The sequence below is a fragment of the Amyelois transitella genome, chromosome 2, assembly GCF_032362555.1.
Source record: "Amyelois transitella isolate CPQ chromosome 2, ilAmyTran1.1, whole genome shotgun sequence".
NCBI lineage: Eukaryota > Metazoa > Arthropoda > Insecta > Lepidoptera > Pyralidae > Amyelois > Amyelois transitella.
In genome coordinates this window covers 570,464-592,646 of record NC_083505.1, presented here as the reverse complement: position 1 = coordinate 592,646, position 22,183 = coordinate 570,464, and the positions used below count along the sequence as shown (strand labels likewise).

Below are 22,183 nucleotides of genomic sequence, written 5' to 3'. Positions count from 1 at the left end.
AACTACATACAGCCGCTGATCATAATGTGTCGTACAATGAAGTAAAAAAAAAATCTTACTATGTTCATCTTCAGCCATAGGTATATCGCTTCAGCTATTTTAAAGTTTTTTTTTATAGCAGATAAATAACCTTTTTGCGGTTAAGTTATTTAAAAAAAAAACTGGAATCACCATTGACAGTTCATCACCAAAGCGTGTCAAACAGAAGACACTAACAAAATAAGCGTAAAATTTCCAATTTCAACATTGCAATGAAATAGTAATTCTACCCAGTATTAATTCTACTCTGAGCGCCAAATGGATGCGAATGTGGTGGAGTGTGAAGCGGAGAGGGACCCTTGTGTCTGCAAAGCGGGTTCCGACCTGAGCGTGCTCACAGACGTGCAGAGGCAGTACGAGGAGATGATGGCGTTGCTGGAGAGGCGCGGGGGCTGCGACAAACTGCAGGTATTGTGTTTTAGTTCATGATTATCATGTGCCGTGTGGTTCCCGGCACCAATACAAAAAAGAATGGGACCACTCCATCTCTTTCCCACGGATGTCGTAAAAGGCGACTAAGGGATGGGCTTACATACTTGAGATTCTTTTTTAGGCGATGGGCTAGCAACCTGTCACTATTTGAATCTCAATTCTATCTTAAAGCCAAATAGCTGAACTGTCTACCCCGCAAGGGATATAGACGTGATTGTATGTATGTATGTATGTATTATCATAGCTGTATGTAGATCCCTTCAGTATAGGTCAAAGATTTAAAATTAAACCGGTTTGTATTGGGCCTATGTACTCGTGACAGTTTAACACATTCAGTGGTTTCTAAGGTTGCTTTGGCATAGCGGGTAGTTTTATGTTGCGTTTGCCGGCATGTGGTCGCCATTCTAGTACTTTCTGTCCCTGCATCTGCTAAGCCTGGTGCCCAGACCAAAGCGCTGTCTCCTAGTTGAGATATAGAAACGTATGGAAAGCAAATTTGTAAATGTGTTGAGTGTAAATGACAATGGGGCGATGTGGGGCCAAGTAAGCTATACGAGTATAACTCTCCTCTGACCTTTGCCAACCTATTACAACTGTAACTTTTCAGTAGTTAAGCATTAGAATTGTATGTTTCTTCGCTAATAAGTTAGCTTTAAAAAAAAAGCATCATAAATGTCTCAGAAGAAATGACAGTAAAATAAGATGTTTTGTCACAGTTTGTAATGGTGCCGTGTGGTTCCCGGCACCAATACAAAAAGAATAGGACCACTCCATCTCTTTCCCACGGATGTCGTAAAAGGCGACTAAGGGATAGGCTTACAAACTTGAGATTCTTTTTTAGGCGATGAGCTAGCAACCTGTCACTTCGAATCTCAATTCTATCTTAAAGCCAAAGCTGAACGTGACCTATCAGTCCGCTCAGTACTGTTGGCTCTGTCTACCCCGCAAGGGACATAGACGTGATTATATGTATGTATACTGATGACAAAATATGGGATGCTCAAGCGGGATTTCGAAAGGGAATGGGATGTACTGATCAGGTCTTTTCTTTGCGGTGCATAGCCGAAAAGTTTTTGGCCAAGAGTCAAAAAGTCTATTGCACATTCGTGGATTTGGAAAAGGCCTATGACAGAGTTGAGAGGAATGAATTGTGGTCAGCACTTTCTATGCATGGGGTGAGCAGTCTCTTGATACGAGCACTGAAATCCTTATATGAGGATTCGAGTGCTTGTGTCAGGATAAACGGAGCGCACACTGAGTGGTTTAAGATTGAGAAAGGTGTTAGGCAGGGATGTGTTGCGTCACCGTGGCTGTTCAGCCTATTTATGGATAGTTGTTTGACAGATTTGAAAGAGTCTGAAAGTGGATTAAGGATGAATGAATTACTCGTCAAATGTCTGCTCTATGCCGACGATCAGGTTATACTGGCGTCATCAGCGGAGGAGTTACAGGAGATGGTAAACTGTATGCATGAAGCTTTAAAAGAGAAAGGAATGAAAGTGAACGTAAGTAAAACTAAAACACTGGTTTTTGAAATGGAGAAAGAAATGACAGCATGTAATATTTTGATTGGAGGAGAAAAAGTTGAGCAAGTGAAAGAGTTTGTATATCTAGGATCAAAGTTTACATCAGATGGCAAGTGTGATAGTGATATTGAAAGGAGAGTGAACGCGGGGAACATGGTGAATGGAGCTTTGCATGCCTTTATGAGCAGTCAGAAACTATCCAAAAAGGCTCGACTGGCTGTGCACAGGGGCGTGTTGGTCCCGACATTAATGTATGGGAGTGAAAGTTGGGTATGGCAAAAGAAGCACGAAAGCAAAATAAATGCAGTGGAAATGAGAGCGTTAAGGAGTATGTTGGGTGTGAAATTGAGTGACCGGATAAGGAACAGCGTGATAAGGGAATGTTGTGATGTGAAAGAAGATGTAGTTACAGGAATAGAAAAGGGTATGTTGAGATGGTTCGGTCATGTGGAGAGGATGAATGAAAACAGGTTGACTAAGCAGATATACAAGGAGAGTGTGGAGGGAAAGGTCGGGGTGGGAAGACCTAGACGAACATATCTTGATCAAATTAAGGACGTCCTGGTGAAGGGTCAGGTCAAAAGTGCCCGAAACCGCCGAGCTTGCATGAAGAGAGTTATGAATGTGGATGAAGCAAAGGAAGTATGCAGGGATCGTGGCAAGTGGAAAGAGGTAGTCTCTGCCTACCCCTCCGGGAAAGAGGCGTGAGTTTATGTATGTATGTATGTATATGTATGTATGTATCTAGCATTACCAATTGTATGTTTCTTCGCTAGTATCATTAATGTCTCATAAGAAATGACAGTTACATAAGATGTTTTGACACAGAAGCAAGTGGAACTGCTTCGCTCGTGGGTCGGCGACTTGGTGGGGCAGAACGCCCTGCTGGTGCGAGCCGTGGAAGACTTGGAGGCCGAGGCCACGGCCAAGCTGATGGTCGAGCGAAGGAGGCACCTCGAGGTACATCTTCAGCTGTGACGCATATTAGTCTCTCTCGGGAGACAAATTTTCAATAAAAGTATAGTTTACTGTAAGAGAAATACGCGTGATTGATTAGGTACGATATATAGAAATAGTTTTATAAGACGATTTGTTTATTTATTTTTTTAGTTACTTGTGCGGAGCACGTGCTCTTTCACTTTTACTGCAAATAAATTATCATTCGTTCGTTCAGAAATTAGGTATGCATATAAAATCGGGGAAGTGGAAGAACTTTGTGAATTTATAAAAAAAATTTTTACTAGTTATTGGTAAAACTCCGCTTGGTAAAGTATCTGAAACTGTTCTGCGACAATTCGTTTGGTCTACGGACGGTTCGATGGCATAACTTTTCGCCTTTTCATGATTGGTCCACTGTCTTTTGTCGACGAATGGTTTCAAGATTTGTCGGCTGAACGTCCAAAGTAAAACTTAAGTCGTCAAACCGTTCAAAAAAGGTCAAACGTTTGCCCGAGTATACAGTTTTTTGAGTTTAGAACTATAGATCTGAAAATTTAAAAGATTAAGATACATTTAATTACAAATCGTTTCAATTAATTTTTGTTTGCGAAAATTTAAAAGTAGACTGTTCCGTTTACGCAACTCGCACAATATCTATCTTTTGTATATCTTCATAATTTAGTTCCAAATCTTCAATTTCTTGAGATAAATTTTATATTAGGTCGTCTTATTTTGAACAAGGAAGAAAACTTTACCTAAATTCCTAGGTTTTTTTAATACCGGTTTCTGCTATCAGGTCATTTGCTCGTGATCTTTCGAGTCAATTTAGTCACTCGTTTTTGAGGTTAGGTTTGCATCTTCAGAGTTTAATATTTATTTCGATCTATAACAAGCAATACCTCTTAAGATCGATATACCTCCAGATGTTGTGCGAGCTGCGCGCGGAGACGGCGTCGCTGCGCCGGCGCCTCGAGCGCAAGGACTCGGACATTCGCGGGCTGGTGGAGGTGCTGCGCAGGCTCAGAGAGTTCGACTACTGCACCCTCAACGGGATACACTTCTACGAGATCACAGAGTCTGATATATTCGGATCGTTGGATTGGTGAGTGTCTGTTATTTATTTGTCAAGCAAATTGCCTATAAATAAGGTTAATTGTTTCCATATCTTTGTTTATTCCAAATTCCTAAGTACTTTTAGTTTCCTAAGTTTTGCTACGCCTATTGCACGATCATTTGTTTCTTATTTGATAAGTTTGTACTTTCTTTAGATATTAAGAGTTAGAATAAAAAAGATGTGGGACAAAGATGGAAGATGTGGGAATACGTCGGATAGTTTGGGCACACTTTCTTTTTTGGTGGAAAACGCTAGAATAGAATCCTTTAAATGTATGGCAGAAGTCGGTTTATAAAAGCCGACTTCTGCCATACATCTGTGTTCTACTGCCTTAATTGTGGGTTATATACAGTATGTCCCTGCCGCTACATTATTTTGTATTTAACTGCTATATCAAATCAATTTGAAGTACCAAATGACTGATTTTTTTTTTCAGGCGAGAAAAGTTGGAGCAAGGCGACGTGAAACCAAAACGTTATCCAAACAGACTAAAACCATGCACATTTTCTGTCAAGAAATGAGTCCACGAAGAAACGGGTTGCGAGTTTTATATTAGTGTTGTTTTATAAACTTTTTTTTTGATAATAATATATTATATGTTTCAATTTAATAAGCATTCTGGTTTCATTTTACATTCTATTTCACCTCCTCATTTTATTCCTAGGTAATTTATTGGTTTAGTAATTCAATTACAAATGACATTGGTCCAAATACGATGTGAAGGTTGAGTAGTAATTTGGCAATTTTCTGAAAAATTACAAGACCAATTCATTCGAATGCCGAGTGAAGTTCACTTCGAAAAACTTCGCGTTCGAATGGTTCACTCAGTGAACCATTCGAACGCTCAATTCACGTATTCAAAATTCAAATTTTTTTTGAAAAAATCATTTTCTTGGTTTGATCAGCCGCCATTTTTTACTGACGTTGATGGCTTAAATTGCATTGTACGTATTTTTTTTTTAATTTTGGTACGGCAAAGGCTTCTTTATTTTATTACTATGAAGGCATGAGCCTCTGGTTGTTGCAGTGCCGGGATTGGGAGCCCGTGAAGGATTATAACGTGGTGCTGCGGGACGAGCAGCGGAGACATGAAGAGCGGCTGCAGCAGACAGAGGCTAGTCTTAAGGTGTGTTAATTACTTTTATAGAACACTAAATAAACCTTTCTGCATGGGGAAAAGGTAGATTGAATAAATTTATGCAAAAACGATTGACTGATTCGCTTTTTTACCGCTTACAGCATAACTTTATTGGAGAGGAGCCCAGGATGCGGCTTTTGACCTTGATCGTAGATTGGTTGTCAGATTTTTACATGACGATCTGTCTGACCTCTGCAATATTTGCAGAGGAACTTACCTTACTCTTTTGGATCATATTAAAAGTTGCACTAGATGTATGTGTGTAAACAGTATGCCGTGTGGTTCCAGGCACCAATAGAAAAAAGGAATTGGACCACTCCATCTCTTTCCCATGGACGTCGTAAAAGGCGACTAAGGGATAGGCTTATAATCTTGAAACTCTTATTTAGGCAATGGATAGGCAACTTGTCACTATTTGAATCTCAATAGTATCATTAAGCTTAACAGCTAAGCAAGCATTGCCTATTCTTGAGTACTACTGGGAACCACACGACAACTGATTGATTTGTGAAATAGTCAGTAGTGTAGCGGGAGCGATGATTCGGCTCGACCGCCACCAAAGGGAGGATCTTCCGCCAGGCTAGGTGTTATGCCTGGGGAACCGCGGCTCCAACGATGTTGTGTCGGAGGTTGTATATATTATAGCTCCAATCCGTGAAATCTCTGAAATCGCGATTTGGGTTCTTTGCTGCTATTGGCTGAGCGCGTCAATTTCTACGCGATGACTGACAGTTGTTGTGTGATTTGATGTTGTGACGAGTGGCGTAGAGATGTCGCCACAAGTAGGATAGATATTTAGAGAAGGCTACTCATATATCTTCTGCAGTCTCTAAAGGTGGCGAACGTGGCGTTATCTGAAGAATTGAAGTCCATGCGGCAGGTGTGCGCGGCGCTGGAGGAGCAATGCAGGGCGGCGAGCACCAGGGCGCTGTTCAAGGACGACATCATCAGGGAAATGCGGAGGCAACTGAAGCAGGCGAAGGCCAAGGTACAGTGGACGTCGTTATGCTTGCTCTTAGTTTTTCTTGTATATTTTAGTCACTATTTGAATCTCAATTCTATAATTAAGCTTAATAGTTGAACGTGGCCATTAAGTCTTTTCAAGACTGTTGGCTCTGTCTACCCCGCAAGGGATATAGACGTGACCATATGCATGTATGTATGTATATTTTAGTATTGCAACGATCGTGGGACAACGGTATCTTATATAAAAAAATATAAATTTAGACTCCTATTATAAGAGTCTAAAATCTTCTTTTGTTTTCAATTGAGACTTTATAAAGAATGTCTCAAAATCTTTTATTTTAAAATTAGACAGAATGTTCTAGTCCATCTAAGACTAAAAATATTATAAAATACATATATAAATACCCAATAATAAACTTACATAAAATATATATAATATATGTATACCAAATTAGCAAGGTTTATAGAAATAATCATTTTTAATTATTTTTTTTTTAATTTAGACAATGATTTAGCGTCACGTAGGTATCTCAGGAGGCAATGAGTTTCATTCCGTCTCGGGTTCCCCTGTGTTTGGTGGCTTTTACAAAGACGTTTAACAATCTTTGTTGCAGCTGAGAGAAGTGACAGAGAAGCCGCCGAGCCACAGAGAGTTGGTGAGCGGCGACCACGCGCGCGTGCGCGGCTACGAGTCCGTGACGGTGTCGTGCGTGCGCGCACAGCCGCGGCGCGCGCGCACGCCCGCCCCCGCCTGCACGCCGCCGCGCGCGCGCTCGGAAGACCGCCAGTCCAGGTTCGCTTCTCAGGAGTCTTTGGCACAAGACTGAGATGTACGGCTAGGAATGTTGGCGTTGATAATTAAATAATTTAGTTTGTATTAAATGTTTTGACTAAAAGATTTTTTTATTGTAAGTTAATTTTGTTACTTTAAGTAATCATAATAAGTTGCGTAGTCTTAGTTTTCCATAAGAGAATATATATGTCCCTGCAATATAATGTGGTACCATTTAATAATCAATTATATAATAAATAGCAGGTTGACAAAAACTTTTATTAATCATAGTGATTACCGAGACAAATAGTATGTTATATGTATTTCCATGCTATTTACTACAAGCAAAACATGTTTGTATCCTATATCTTTTTGTACCATCTTGTAATACCATGTTTTATTAGCAAATAAAGATTATGATTATTATTAATGTTCAGAAAAATAAAACAAAAACAAATTTCTGGAAACAACAAAGACATATTATCTAAATCATGAACATGCATTTATTACATTGTTTAAAATAAAAAAGAAGATTGTGTTTAGGGATTTGTAATGGACTCGTAAGAAACTTTGCGATATTGAAATTTTCATACCGACTTTATAAGGAAGTGTGATTTTTTGAAACTGAACCCATCGGCTGTCAAAGTAAGTTCCTGCTCTATTATTATTAATCGTATTTGGACCAATGTTTGATTTAGTGCGTCAATAATGAACAATTCTATTCTTCAATGATATTCGCAGGGTTAAATATATATTAAATAATCCTCTTGGCTTAATGTGGAAATTTTTCGTAGCTTTATACAAATAGGTATTATTTGTGGGCGTACCACGCTTGTCACACATAATATAAATACATACATATAATCACGTCTACATCCCCTGTGGGGTAGACAGAGCAAACAGTCCCGAAAAGACCAATAGGCCACGTTCAGCTGTTTGGCTTTATGATGGAATTGAGATTCAAAAAGTTTATAAGCCTATCCCTTAGTCGCCTTTTACGACATCCATGGGAACGAGATGGAGTGGTCCTATTCTTTTTTTTTATTGGTGCCGGGAACCACACGGCACACAAAATATACTTACTTTATTCGATGTTTCTTTCTAGAGGAGTCCATCGATGACGTCAAAGCCTGAGCTTAGTAGCGCCGCCCTGTCTCCGGACGGTGGAAGCTTGCATTCCATGGACGTTGCTATTATTGAGCATGTGAGTTCTAATATTTATTTATTTAAACTTACATACATACATATGGTCACGTCTATATCCCTTGCGGGGTAGACAGAGTCAACAGTTTTGAAAAGACCGAATGGCCACGTTCAGCTATTTGGCTTAGTGATAGAATTGAGATTCAAATAGTGACAGGTTGCTAGCCCATCGTCTAAAAAGAATCCCAAGTTTGTAAGCCTATCCCTCAGTCGCCTTTTACGACATCCATGGGAAAGAGATGGAGTGGTCCTATTCTTTCTTGAATTGGTGCCGGGAACCACACGGCACTTTAAACTTAATTGAAAAAAATATAAATGTATAGCACAATTGGCGGACTTAATGCTAGGAGCATTTGCTTAGTACCAGTCAACCATTGGGTCTGACAGAAAACTTAAGTAAGTAAATGCTTCACTGAAGGCGGGCTTATCCCTAAGTGGGATCTCTCCAGCCAACTGATAATAAGAAGATCGCAGGAACTTAATGTGGGTATTTATTATAATAAATAAACATATAGGACAAATAACACAGATCGAGATACTAAATCAAGGATACTATATTTTCTCGTAAATACTTAAAAAGGTAAATATCCAAGACCAGGCCAATCAGAAAAAGTTTGTTTCTAATGATACCCTTGCCGGTATCGGTAGGTAAGTACTTTTATACCAGCATACATATGTATATGTTTGTATATATACATACATACATTACTCTTGTAGGCGATGGGTATTCCACCTGTCACTATTTGCATACCTACAGCTGAACGTGGCCTTCAGTCTTTCCGAGACTGTAGGCTCTGTCCACCCCGCAAATGTTGTAGACGTGATGTATGATTGATAAATACAAGTTATTTTATATCTAGTCGACGTCAGCCCCAATTTTGGTCCCGGACGCGTCTTCAGCCGCCTTGCAGCATTGCGTGAAGACTTCTTGTCCAAGATTACGGGGAGCGCAGATCAGCAGCAGTTCCAGACCCAAAGACGGTGGTGGAAATCCAGATAGCAGGTGAGGCTAACGTCTGATATTATTACACCCTTATCTATATCTGTTGAAATGATTGATAGGCCATTTTCAGCTTTACATGAGGCCTTTCCATATTCATCTATCCTACTAATATTATAAAGCTGAAGAGTTTGTTTGTTCGTTTGTTTGGACGCGTTAATCTCAGGAACTACTGGTTCGAATTGAAAAATTATTTTTGCGTTGAATAAACCATTTATCGAGGAAGGCTTTAGGCTATATAACATCACGCTGCAACTATTAGGAGCGAAGAAATAATTGAAAATGTGATAAAGAAAAACACGAGGAACATTATTCAATGATGCCCAAAATAACTATTCCACCAATGATGAAAATAACTATTCCATGCGGGCGATGTCGCGGGCACAGCTAGTTAATTTATAGTACGAATAAGTAAAATATAGCAAGTGATATTATTTTGTTTCAGGGTTAAAACAGAGCCGACAGCGGTCAAAATCGGAAACCCAAAGGTGAGTATCTAAATGCTTAAAGATTACTGAAAAGTTATGATCAAAAATATTTTCAATGTTGTAAATCAACTCTTTAATTTCCAATTAGAAGACGCAAAGAGATTTAGAATTAAGTATACATACATACATAAAATCACGCCTCTTTCCCGGAGGGGTAGGCAGAGACTACCTCTTTCCACTTGCCACGATGTCTGCATACTTCCTTCGCTTCATCCACATTCATAACTCTCTTCACACAAGCTCGGCGGTTTCGGGTACTTTTGACCTGACCCTTTACCAGGACGTCCTTAATTTGATCAAGATACGTTCGTCTAGGTCTTCCCACTATCACTGGGTATAGAATTATCAATCTTCAAATAACCGTGCTTCATTTTATATACGAGTATAATAAAGTACGGTTATTATTTGTCAGATACACATCAAACTGGAACAAAGTTTGATTTGTGTCGGCCGACGACATCAAAGCACACTCTGCGGTTACAATGTAGCGAAATTTACTGCCGGTGAGATGTTGTACAGTGGAGCACAAAAATAGTTTGTGCTGAAAAAGCTTATGTAGAAACATACATACATACATATGGTCACGTCTATATCCCTTGTGGGGTAGACGGAGCCAACAGTCTCGAAAAGACTGATAGGCCACGCTCAGCTATTTGGTTTAATGATAGAATTGAGATTCAAATAGAGACAGGTTGCTAGCCCATCGCCTAAAAAAAGAATCCCAAGTTTGTAAGCAAATCCCTTAGTCGCCTTTTACGACATCTATAGGAAAGAGATGGAGTGGTCCTATTCTTTTTTGTACTGGTGCCGGGAACCACACGCCATTTATGTTGAAATATATACCTACCTAATACAAGAAATCTAGGTGAGAGGTAATGTAGGTATTCCACGTAAATATAATTATGGTTCACGATATGGTACTTTGGTATGAAGAAACAGAATAGATTTATTTTCAAAATTAAATACAAGGTCACATAACATAATATCTAATTATATCTACTACCTCTTCCAAAGCGCAATGTAGAAGAAGCGGCGGAACAAATTACTATGCAGCATTTTCGCCGGACGTCAAATTACAAATATAGATCTCTTAAATCTGAATCGTGGACGAATGCACATTGTCTAATTTAAAAGACAAGATGGTTCTTTGTGTGGTCTATGGGGGGGTGTACTAATAGGTACATGGATCGTGGTAAAACGCCACCAGACTTTAAAGCCTGGAGGATGGTGCCGTGTGGTTCCCGGCACCATTAGAAAAAAGAATAGGACCACCCCATTTCTTTCCCATGGATGTCGTAAAAGGCGACTAAGGGATAGGCTTACAAACTTGGGATTCTTCTTTTAGGCGACAGGCTAGCAACCTGTCAATATTCGAATCTCAATTCTATCATTTAGCCAAACAGCTGAACGTGGCCTATCAGTCTTTTTAAGACTGCTGGCTCTGTCTACATCTACACAACCGGGAACCACACGACACCACAAGGGTATGTATTTGTATGCGTGTGACGTAGTTTTTGAGGGTTTTTAAAATGTGAAAATGATGACGTTTAATTTAAATAAAAATAGGCTCAAACGGCTCAGAAGCATAGTCTATGTTTAAAAGGATGCAGTTGTTTTAAATGTCACCCTGTATTTAGAAACAGTGTGGCGCCTTAGTTATTTTTTTCTTGTTATTTGTTTATCAACACGAGTGTACCAGGGTGTGAATGCGAGGTGTGTTGTGTCGAAACGGTACGCCGGAAGTGACGCCGCGACACGCTGATTATAGTCGCTAATGAACCAACACTGGATGGGGTTATTTCCACGTGTTATCTAATTTGTTGTATTGTATGTATCGTGGCAAGTGGAAAGAGGTAGTCTCTGCCTATACCCCTCAGGGAAAGAGGCGTGATTTTATTTTTTTTGTATGTATGTATCTAATAATCAAAAAAAGAATAGGACCACTCCATCTCTTTAAAATGGATGTCGTAAAGGCGACTAAGGGATAGGCTTATGAACTTGGGACTCTTGGGCGATGGGCTTGCAACCTATTTAAATATGAATTGACGGCCTATTTGGCGCAGCGGTAGTAGCTCGTCTGTGACACCGGAGGTCCCGGGTTCGAATCCCGGCCAGGGCATGATGAGAAAAGAACTTTTTCTGATTGGCCTGGGTTTTGGATGTTTATCTATATAAGAGATTCCTTCCTGAGATAAGCGCGTTCAAACAAACAAACTCTTCAGCGTTATAATATTAGTATAGATAGGTACAAGATGTTCCTCTACAACAGTCGTGCGTAAAATTAAGACATAAAACTTCACGGTTAAACCGACCTGAAAATTGCCTCGCATAAAACCGCCGTGCCACATCAATGCATTGAATTTAAGAATAAGTCAAACTGGGCCGCGCCCGCTTCCGCCACTTCCAAACAGAGTATTTACAAAAGACACAAAACAACGTGAAAACAGAAATATGCATGGCTTGTGATGGGGATTTTTATGTCATCTTGTGAAGTTTGTGCCATTGTTGACGTTGTTGGTTTAGGTTTGTTGGTTGGAGAAACATGCTGCTTTAATTTATCTATATGTGTAAACTATTTATGTTATGTATTACGTTAACCTATTTTGTTAATTGTTATGTTGTCAACACACTAGCATAATTTATATGTTTTTTGTTAAATTTTTCGGCGCCATTTGTCTATTTAATATGTAATTCTTATTGTAAAAATGTTGTAATGACTGTTTGTGCCAAAATAAACTAAAAAAGAAAATAGAGAAATTGACAATGAAACGACGATTAAATGAAATGAAATTTGGTTGACTGGAAGAAATCCCGATTGGGATAAGTCCGCCATTGTACTCATTCTTCTAAATCCTATGACTGTTGTATATTTCTTTTGATTTGCAATAAAGAGTTTACAAACAAACAAACACACAGATTTGGTTAATTTATATGATTACAAAGACATATAAAGGTTCATTATTGTTTTTAAAGCTATACCTAATCACTAAAGCAAATTTTCAAGCAGATCAAAACAAGAGTGCCCCAAAATCGCCGAGCTTGCATGAGGAGTGTGGATGAGGCGAAATAAGCAAGCAAGGATCATGACTAGTTGAAGGATGTAGTCTCTGATGATGCGTCTCTCAGACTTTATAAATACTAGTCTTATGTTAGATCACCTGCCTTCTTTTAGGCGATGGGCTACCAACCTGTCACTATTTGAATCTCAATTCTATCATTAAGCCTAACAGCTGAACGTGGCCTATTAGTCTTTCAAGCCTGCTATCGGGGTCACGTCTATATTCTATATCCCTTACACGTCTATATCCCTTGCGGGGTAGACGCTCTGTCTATAGACGTGTTTATATGAATGATCACCTGCCGCGCACCATCTATATCATTTTTAATTTATGCACGTCACCGAAAATAGCGTGCAGTCTCCGTTGCAGTCGCAAACACGTCACGCAGCACTCTCTGTTTATTGTGCGAGGGAAGCCGGCGTAAACACGTGTATATTGTTGTTTGTCCAGTGATAACTAGTGAATGGAGTGAGCGTAGTAAATAGTAGCGTAGCTTTATGACGGTGACTGTACTTAGTTGTTTGTGTTTCGATTATTTTTAAAAAATAATTTTGCAATTTTTTTTTTTGGGTAATAAATATTGTTCTTAATATTTGACTGTTTGTTTAAGTTTTTTTTTAAATGTTGGTCGTGCGTTTCGAGAATGCTTTTTTCGAATTTCGAAATGCTGATTAAATGATCTATGCGAGTTTTGGTGAATTCTAAAGACGATGATGTTTAACGGACTTATAATGTGTGGAGATTCGGATAACAGCGATTTTACTAAAGTAAGTTATGACTTTTTGTATTTGACAAAGGCATAAGTCTTCCCAATGAAATATCTCCTTGTTCTTCAGGCCGCAATCTTGGTTACATCCTACTGTAGAGTAGTAGTGGTCTCTGGAGAGGAGACTAAACCCGTATTAGATCCAGTATGGTTACACATCCAGTTGCTTGAATGTGCAGGTTTCCTCACAATATTGATCGCACCGTAAGACTCAACTTACCAGATTCCTGCATACCTATAATCAGGTCGTTTTCGAAAAGATTAGAACATTAATATATTTCACTAAGGACCGACCATGGCTTCGCCCGTGGTACATACACAGTCTAATCCACCAGCACCTTTAACATACATAACATCACGCCTGTTTCCTATTGGGGTAGGCAGAGACGCGTTCCAATTGCTACGATCCTTACAGACCTCTCTTGCTTCCTCCACAATCATCACTCTCTTTTGAAAGGTGAAAAATGTTCATGTTCGTTTCAGTATAAATACAGATTAACAATTACACATATTACCGCTCTAAAAATTAAAATGAAAGTGTAAATTTCACTGTTAATGTTGTTATAGGATAGCCACGGCGCGTCTAGCGTAGCGGGCAGCGGAGCGGAGAGCGGGCAGGACAGCGGGCAGTGCAGCGCGGTGACGCGGGCTCTGCATTACCATGACAAACTGATGGCCACACTGCAAATTGTAAGAGATACTCGAATAAGATTAATTTAATTATTTCGCTAGTTTTTTTCCGCGGCTTTGTCAATCCAATGACACCTGAGAGACGGTCTCTATCACAAGACAACCGGTGTCTGACACAGAAAAGACAGTTGTCTGACGAATAAGAGACATTCTCTATCACACGACAGCCGGTGTCTGACACCACAGAAAGGGTGTCTGACACCAGGGAGACGGCGTATGACACCTGAGAGACGGTCTCTATCACAAGACAACCGGTGTCTGACACCACAGAGACGGCGTCTGACACAAAAAAGACAGGTGTCTGACACCTGAGAGACGATCTCTATCACAAGACAGCCGGTGTCTGATACCACAGAGATGGCGTCTGACACAAAAAAGACAGGTGTCTGACACATAAGAGACGGTCTCTATCACATGACAGACGGTGTCTGACACCACAGAGAGGATGTCTGACACCAGAGAGATGGCGTCTGACACAAAAAAGACAGGTGTCTGACACATAAGAGACGGTCTCTATCACAAGACAGCCGGTGTCTGACACCACAGAGAGGGTGTCTGACACCAGAGAGAACGCGTCTGACACAAAAAAGACAGATGTCTGATTCATAAGAGACGGACTCTATCACAAGAAGGACGGTGTCTGACACCACAGAGGGGGTGTCTGACACCAGAGACAAGGCGTCTGACACCTTAGAGACGGTGTCTGAAATCGAAAAGACGGTGTCTGACACCAGAAAGAGGGCATCTGACACCTGAGAGACGGTCTCTATTACCAGACAGACGGTGTCTGACACCCGTGAGCTGGTATCTGACACAAAAAAGACAGTTGTCTGACGAATAAGAGACATTCTCTATCACAAGACAGCCGGTGTCTGACACCTCAGAGAGGGTGTCTGACACCAGAGAGACGGCGTCTGACACCTGAGAGACGGTCTCTATCACAAGACAACCGGTGTCTGACACCAGAGAGACGGCGTCTGACACCTGAGAGACGGTCTCTATCACAAGACAACCGGTGTCTGACACCAGAGAGACGGCGTCTGACACCTGAGAGACGGTCTCTATTACAAGACAACCGGTGTCTGACACCACAGAGACGGCGTCTGACACAAAAAAGACAGGTGTCTGACACCTGAGAGACGATCTCTATCACAAGACAGCCGGTGTCTGATACCACAGAGATGGCGTCTGACACAAAAAAGACAGGTGTCTGACACATAAGAGACGGTCTCTATCACATGACAGACGGTGTCTGACACCACAGAGAGGATGTCTGACACCAGAGAGATGGCGTCTGACACAAAAAAGACAGGTGTCTGACACATAAGAGACGATCACTATCACAAGACAGCCGGTGTCTGACACCACAGAGATGGCGTCTGACACAAAAAAGACAGTTGTCTGACGAATAAGAGACATTCTCTATCACAAGACAGCCGCTGTCTGACACCACAGAGAGTGTGTCTGACACCAGAGAGACGGCGTCTGACACCTGAGAGACGGTCTCTATCACAAGACAGCCGGTGTCTGACACCACAGAGATGACGTCTGACACAAAAAAGACAGGTGTCTGACACATAAGAGACGGTCTCTATCACATGACAGACGGTGTCTGACACCACAGAGAGGGTGTCTGACACCAGAGAGAACGCGTCTGACACAAAAAAGACAGGTGTCTGACGAATAAGAGACATTCTCTATCACAAGACAGCCGGTGTCTGACACCACAGAGAAGGTGTCTGACACCAGAGAGACGGCGTCTGATACCTGAGAGACGGCCTCTATCACAAGACAGCCGGTTTCTGACACCACAGAGATGGCGTCTGACACAAAAAAGACAGGTGTCTGACACATAACAGACGGTCTCTATCACATGACAGACGATGTCTGACACCAGAGAGACGGCGTCTGATACCTGAGAGACGGCCTCTATCACAAGACAGTCGGTTTCTGGAACCACAGAGATGGCGTCTGACACAAAAAAGACAGGTGTCTGACACATAAGAGACGGTCTCTATCACATAACAGACGATGTCTGACACCACAGAGAGGGTGTCTGACACCAGAGAGATGGCGTCTGACACAAAAAAGACAGGTGTCTGACACCTAAGAGACGGTCTCTATCACAAGACAGAAGGTGTCTGACACCACAGAGAGGGTGTCTGACACCAGAGAGATGGCGTCTGACACAAAAAAGATAGGTGTCTGACACCACAGAGGGGGTGTCTGACACCAGAGACAAGGCGTCTGACACCTTAGAGACGGTGTCTGAAATCGAAAAGACGGTGTCTGACACCAGAAAGAGGGCATCTGACACCTGAGAGACGGTCTCTATCACAAGACAGCCGGTGTCTGACACCACAGAGAGGGTGTCTGACACCAGCGAGACGACGTCTGACACCTGAGAGACGGTCTCGATCACAAGACAACCGGTGTCTGACACCAGAGAGATGACGTCTGACACAAAAAAGACAGATGTCTGATTCATAAGAGACGGTCTCTATCACAAGAAGGACGGTGTCTGACACCACAGAGGGGGTGTCTGACACCAGAGACAAGGCGTCTGACACCTTAGAGACGGTGTCTGAAATCGAAAAGACGGTGTCTGACACCAGAAAGAGGGCATCTGACACCTGAGAGACGGTCTCTATTACCAGACAGACGGTGTCTGACACCCGTGAGCTGGTATCTGACACAAAAAAGACAGTTGTCTGACGAATAAGAGACATTCTCTATCACAAGACAGCCGGTGTCTGACACCTCAGAGAGGGTGTCTGTCACCAGAGAGACGGTGTCTGACACCTGAGAGACGATCTCTATCACAAGACAGCCGGTGTCTGATACCACAGAGATGGCGTCTGACACAAAAAAGACAGGTGTCTGACACATAAGAGACGGTCTCTATCACATGACAGACGGTGTCAGACACCACAGAGAGGATGTCTGACACCAGAGAGATGGCGTCTGACACAAAAAAGACAGGTGTCTGACGAATAAGAGACATTCTCTATCACAAGACATCCGGTGTCTGACACCACAGAGAGGGTGTCTGACACCAGAGAGACGGCGTCTGACACCTGAGAGACGGTCTCTATCACAAGACAGCCGGTGTCTGACACCAGAGAGATGGCGTCTGACACAAAAAAGACCGTTGTCTGACGAATAAGAGACATTCTCTATCACAAGACAGCCGGTGTCTGACACCTCAGAGAGGGTGTCTGACACCAGAGAGACGGCGTCTGACACCTGAGAGACGGTCTCTATCACAAGACAACCGGTGTCTGACACCAGAGAGACGGCGTCTGACACCTGAGAGACGGTCTCTATTACAAGACAACCGGTGTCTGACACCACAGAGACGGCGTCTGACACAAAAAAGACAGGTGTCTGACACCTGAGAGACGATCTCTATCACAAGACAGCCGGTGTCTGATACCACAGAGATGGCGTCTGACACAAAAAAGACAGGTGTCTGACACATAAGAGACGGTCTCTATCACATGACAGACGGTGTCTGACACCACAGAGAGGATGTCTGACACCAGAGAGATGGCGTCTGACACAAAAAAGACAGGTGTCTGACACATAAGAGACGATCTCTATCACAAGACAGCCGGTGTCTGACACCACAGAGATGGCGTCTGACACAAAAAAGACAGGTGTCTGACACCTGAGAGACGGTCTCTATCACAAGACAACCGGTGTCTGACACAGAAAAGACAGTTGTCTGACGAATAAGAGACATTTTCTATCACAAGACAGCCGGTGTCTGACACCACAGAAAGGATGTCTGACACCAGGGAGACGGCGTATGACACCTGAGAGACGGTCTCTATCACAAGACAACCGGTGTCTGACACCACAGAGATGGCGTCTGACACAAAAAAGAAAGGTGTCTGACACACAAGAGACGGTCTCTATCACATGACAGACGGTGTCTGACACCACAGAGAGGGTGTCTGACACAAAAAAGAAAGGTGTCTGACACACAAGAGACGGTCTCTATCACATGACAGACGGTGTCTGACACCACAGAGAGGGTGTCTGACACCAAAGAGATGGCGTCTGACACAAAAAAGACAGGTGTCTGACGAATAACAGACATTCTCTATCACAAAACAGCCGGTGTCTGACACCAGAGATATGGCGTCTGACACAAAAAAGACAGGTGTCTGACACCTAAGAGACGGTCTCTATTACAAGACAGACGGTGTCTGACACCAGAGATATGGCGTCTGACACAAAAAAGACAGGTGTCTGACACCTAAGAGACGGTCTCTATCACAAGACAACCGGTGTCTGACACCAGAGAGACGGCGTCTGACACCTGAGAGACGATCTCTATCACAAGACAGCCGGTGTCTGATACCACAGAGATGGCGTCTGACACAAAAAAGACAGGTGTCTGACACATAAGAGACGGTCTCTATCACATGACAGACGGTGTCTGACACCACAGAGAGGATGTCTGACACCAGAGAGATGGCGTCTGACACAAAAAAGACAGGTGTCTGACACATAAGAGACGATCTCTATCACAAGACAGCCGGTGTCTGACACCACAGAGATGGCGTCTGACACAAAAAAGACAGGTGTCTGACACCTGAGAGACGGTCTCTATCACAAGACAACCGGTGTCTGACACAGAAAAGACAGTTGTCTGACGAATAAGAGACATTTTCTATCACAAGACAGCCGGTGTCTGACACCACAGAAAGGATGTCTGACACCAGGGAGACGGCGTATGACACCTGAGAGACGGTCTCTATCACAAGACAACCGGTGTCTGACACCACAGAGATGGCGTCTGACACAAAAAAGAAAGGTGTCTGACACACAAGAGACGGTCTCTATCACATGACAGACGGTGTCTGACACCACAGAGAGGGTGTCTGACACAAAAAAGAAAGGTGTCTGACACACAAGAGACGGTCTCTATCACATGACAGACGGTGTCTGACACCACAGAGAGGGTGTCTGACACCAAAGAGATGGCGTCTGACACAAAAAAGACAGGTGTCTGACGAATAACAGACATTCTCTATCACAAGACAGCCGGTGTCTGACACCAGAGATATGGCGTCTGACACAAAAAAGACAGGTGTCTGACACCTAAGAGACGGTCTCTATTACAAGACAGACGGTGTCTGACACCATAGAGAGACGGTGTCTGACACCAGAGAGACGGCGTCTGACACCTGAGAGACGGTCTCTATCACAAGACAACCGGTGTCTGACACCAGAGAGATGGCGTCTGACACAAAAAAGACAGTTGTCTGACGAATAAGAGACATTCTCTATCACAAGACAGCCGGTGTCTGACACCACAGAGAGTGTGTCTGACACCAGAGAGACGGCGTCTGACACCTGAGAGACGGTCTCTATCACAAGACAGCCGGTGTCTGACACCACAGAGATGACGTCTGACACAAAAAAGACAGGTGTCTGACGAATAAGAGACATTCTCTATCACAAGACAGCCGGTGTCTGACACCACAGAGAGGGTGTCTGACACCAGAGAGATGGCGTCTGACACAAAAAAGACAGTTGTCTGACGAATAAGAGACATTCTCTATCACAAGACATCCGGTGTCTGACACCACAGAGAGGGTGTCTGACACCAGAGAGACGGCGTCTGACACCTGAGAGACGGTCTCTATCACAAGACAGCCGGTGTCTGACACCACAGAAAGGGTGTCTGACACCAGGGAGACGGCGTATGACACCTGAGAGACTGTCTATCACATGACAGACGATGTCTGACACCAGAGAGACGGCGTCTGACACAAAAAGACAGGTGTCTGACGAATAAGAGACATTCTCTATCACAAGACCACCGGTGTCTGACACCACAGAGAGGATGTCTGACACCAGAGAGACGGCGTCTGACACCTGATAGACGGTCTCTATCACAAGACAGCCGGTGTCTGACACCAGAGAGATGGCGTCTGTTACCTGAGAGACGGTCTCTATCATAAGACAAACGGTGTCTGACACCACAGAGAGGGTGTCTGACACCAGAGAGATGGCATCTGACACAAAAAGACAGGTGTCTGACGAATAAGAGACATTCTCTATCACAAGACAGCCGGTGTCTGACACCACAGAAAGGGTGTCTGACACCAGAGAGATGGCGTCTGACACCCGAGAGACGGTCTCTATCACAAGACAGCCGGTGTCTGACACCAGAGAGATGGCGTCTGTTACCTGAGAGACGGTCTCTATCATAAGACAAACGGTGTCTGACACCACAGAGAGGGTGTCTGACACCAGAGAGATGGCATCTGACACAAAAAGACAGGTGTCTGACGAATAAGAGACGGTCTCTATCACATGACAGACGGTGTCTGACACCACAGAGAGGGTGTCTGACACCAGAGAGATGGCGTCTGACACAAAAAAGACAGCTGTCTGACGAATAAGAGACATTCTCTATCACAAGACAGCCGGTGTCTGACACCACAGAGAGGGTGTCTGACACCACAGAGAGGGTGTCTGACACCAGAGAGACGGCTTCTGACACAAAAAAGACAGGTGTCTGACACCTAAGAGACGGTCTCTATCACAAGACAGAAGGTGTCTGACACCACAGAGAGGGTGTCTGACACAAAAAAGACAGGTGTCCGACACATAAGAGACGGTCTCTATCACAAGACAGCCGGTGTCTGACACCACAGAGATGACGTCTGACACAAAAAAGACAGGTGTCTGACACATAAGAGACGGTCTCTATCACATGACAGACGGTGTCTGACACCACAGAGAGGGTGTCTGACACCAGAGAGATGGCGTCTGACACAAAAAAGACAGCTGTCTGACGAATAAGAGACATTCTCTATCACAAGACAGCCGGTGTCTGACACCACAGAGAGGGTGTCTGACACCAGAGAGACGGCGTCTGACACCTGAGAGACGGTCTCTATCACAAGACAACCGGTGTCTGACACAGAAAAGACAGTTGTCTGACGAATAAGAGACATTCTCTATCACACGACAGCCGGTGTCTGACACCACAGAAAGGGTGTCTGACACCAGGGAGACGGCGTATGACACCTGAGAGACGGTCTCTATCACAAGACAACCGGTGTCTGACACCACAGAGACGGCGTCTGACACAAAAAGACAGGTGTCTGACGAATAAGAGACATTCTCTATCACAAGACAGCCGGTGTCTGACACCAGAGAGATGGCGTCTGTTACCTGAGAGATGGCATCTGACACAAAAAGACAGGTGTCTGACGAATAAGAGACATTCTCTATCACAAGACAGCCGGTGTCTGACACCACAGAGACGGTGTCTGACACCACAGAGAGGGTGTCTGACACCAGAGAGACGGCGTCTGACACAAAAAAGACAGGTGTCTGACACCTAAGAGACGGTCTCTATCACAAGACAGAAGGTGTCTGACACCACAGAGAGGGTGTCTGACACAAAAAAGACAGGTGTCCGACACATAAGAGACGGTCTCTATCACAAGACAGCCGGTGTCTGACACCACAGAGATGACGTCTGACACAAAAAAGACAGGTGTCTGACACATAAGAGACGGTCTCTATCACATGACAGACGGTGTCTGACACCACAGAGAGGGTGTCTGACACCAGAGAGATGGCGTCTGACACAAAAAAGACAGCTGTCTGACGAATAAGAGACATTCTCTATCACAAGACAGCCGGTGTCTGACACCACAGAGAGGGTGTCTGACACCAGAGAGACGGCGTCTGACACCTGAGAGACGGTCTCTATCACAAGACAACCGGTGTCTGACACAGAAAAGACAGTTGTCTGACGAATAAGAGACATTCTCTATCACACGACAGCCGATGTCTGACACCACAGAAAGGGTGTCTGACACCAGGGAGACGGCGTATGACACCTGAGAGACGGTCTCTATCACAAGACAACCGGTGTCTGACACCACAGAGACGGCGTCTGACACAAAAAGACAGGTGTCTGACGAATAAGAGACATTCTCTATCACAAGACAACCGGTGTCTGACACCACAGAGAGGATGTCTGACACCAGAGAGATGGCTTCTGACGCAAAAAA

At 43.3% G+C, this 22,183-nt stretch overlaps 1 protein-coding gene across 1 annotated transcript in view; it reads left to right on the top strand.

The window, feature by feature from the left end:
- The first annotated feature begins 210 nt into the window (after nucleotides 1-210).
- Nucleotides 211-22,183, top strand: part of LOC106141975 (uncharacterized) — a 33,684-nt gene continuing 11,711 nt past the window's right edge. Inside the window, exons 1-11 of the mRNA XM_060947563.1 lie at nucleotides 211-447; nucleotides 2,826-2,957; nucleotides 3,860-4,038; nucleotides 4,487-4,511; nucleotides 5,078-5,176; nucleotides 6,015-6,176; nucleotides 6,769-6,969; nucleotides 8,032-8,130; nucleotides 8,990-9,132; nucleotides 9,575-9,617; nucleotides 14,010-14,132. Coding sequence (XP_060803546.1) covers nucleotides 298-447; nucleotides 2,826-2,957; nucleotides 3,860-4,038; nucleotides 4,487-4,511; nucleotides 5,078-5,176; nucleotides 6,015-6,176; nucleotides 6,769-6,969; nucleotides 8,032-8,130; nucleotides 8,990-9,132; nucleotides 9,575-9,617; nucleotides 14,010-14,132 — 1,356 coding nt within the window. The 5' untranslated portion in view covers nucleotides 211-297. The remainder of the gene's footprint in view (nucleotides 448-2,825; nucleotides 2,958-3,859; nucleotides 4,039-4,486; nucleotides 4,512-5,077; nucleotides 5,177-6,014; nucleotides 6,177-6,768; nucleotides 6,970-8,031; nucleotides 8,131-8,989; nucleotides 9,133-9,574; nucleotides 9,618-14,009; nucleotides 14,133-22,183) is intronic.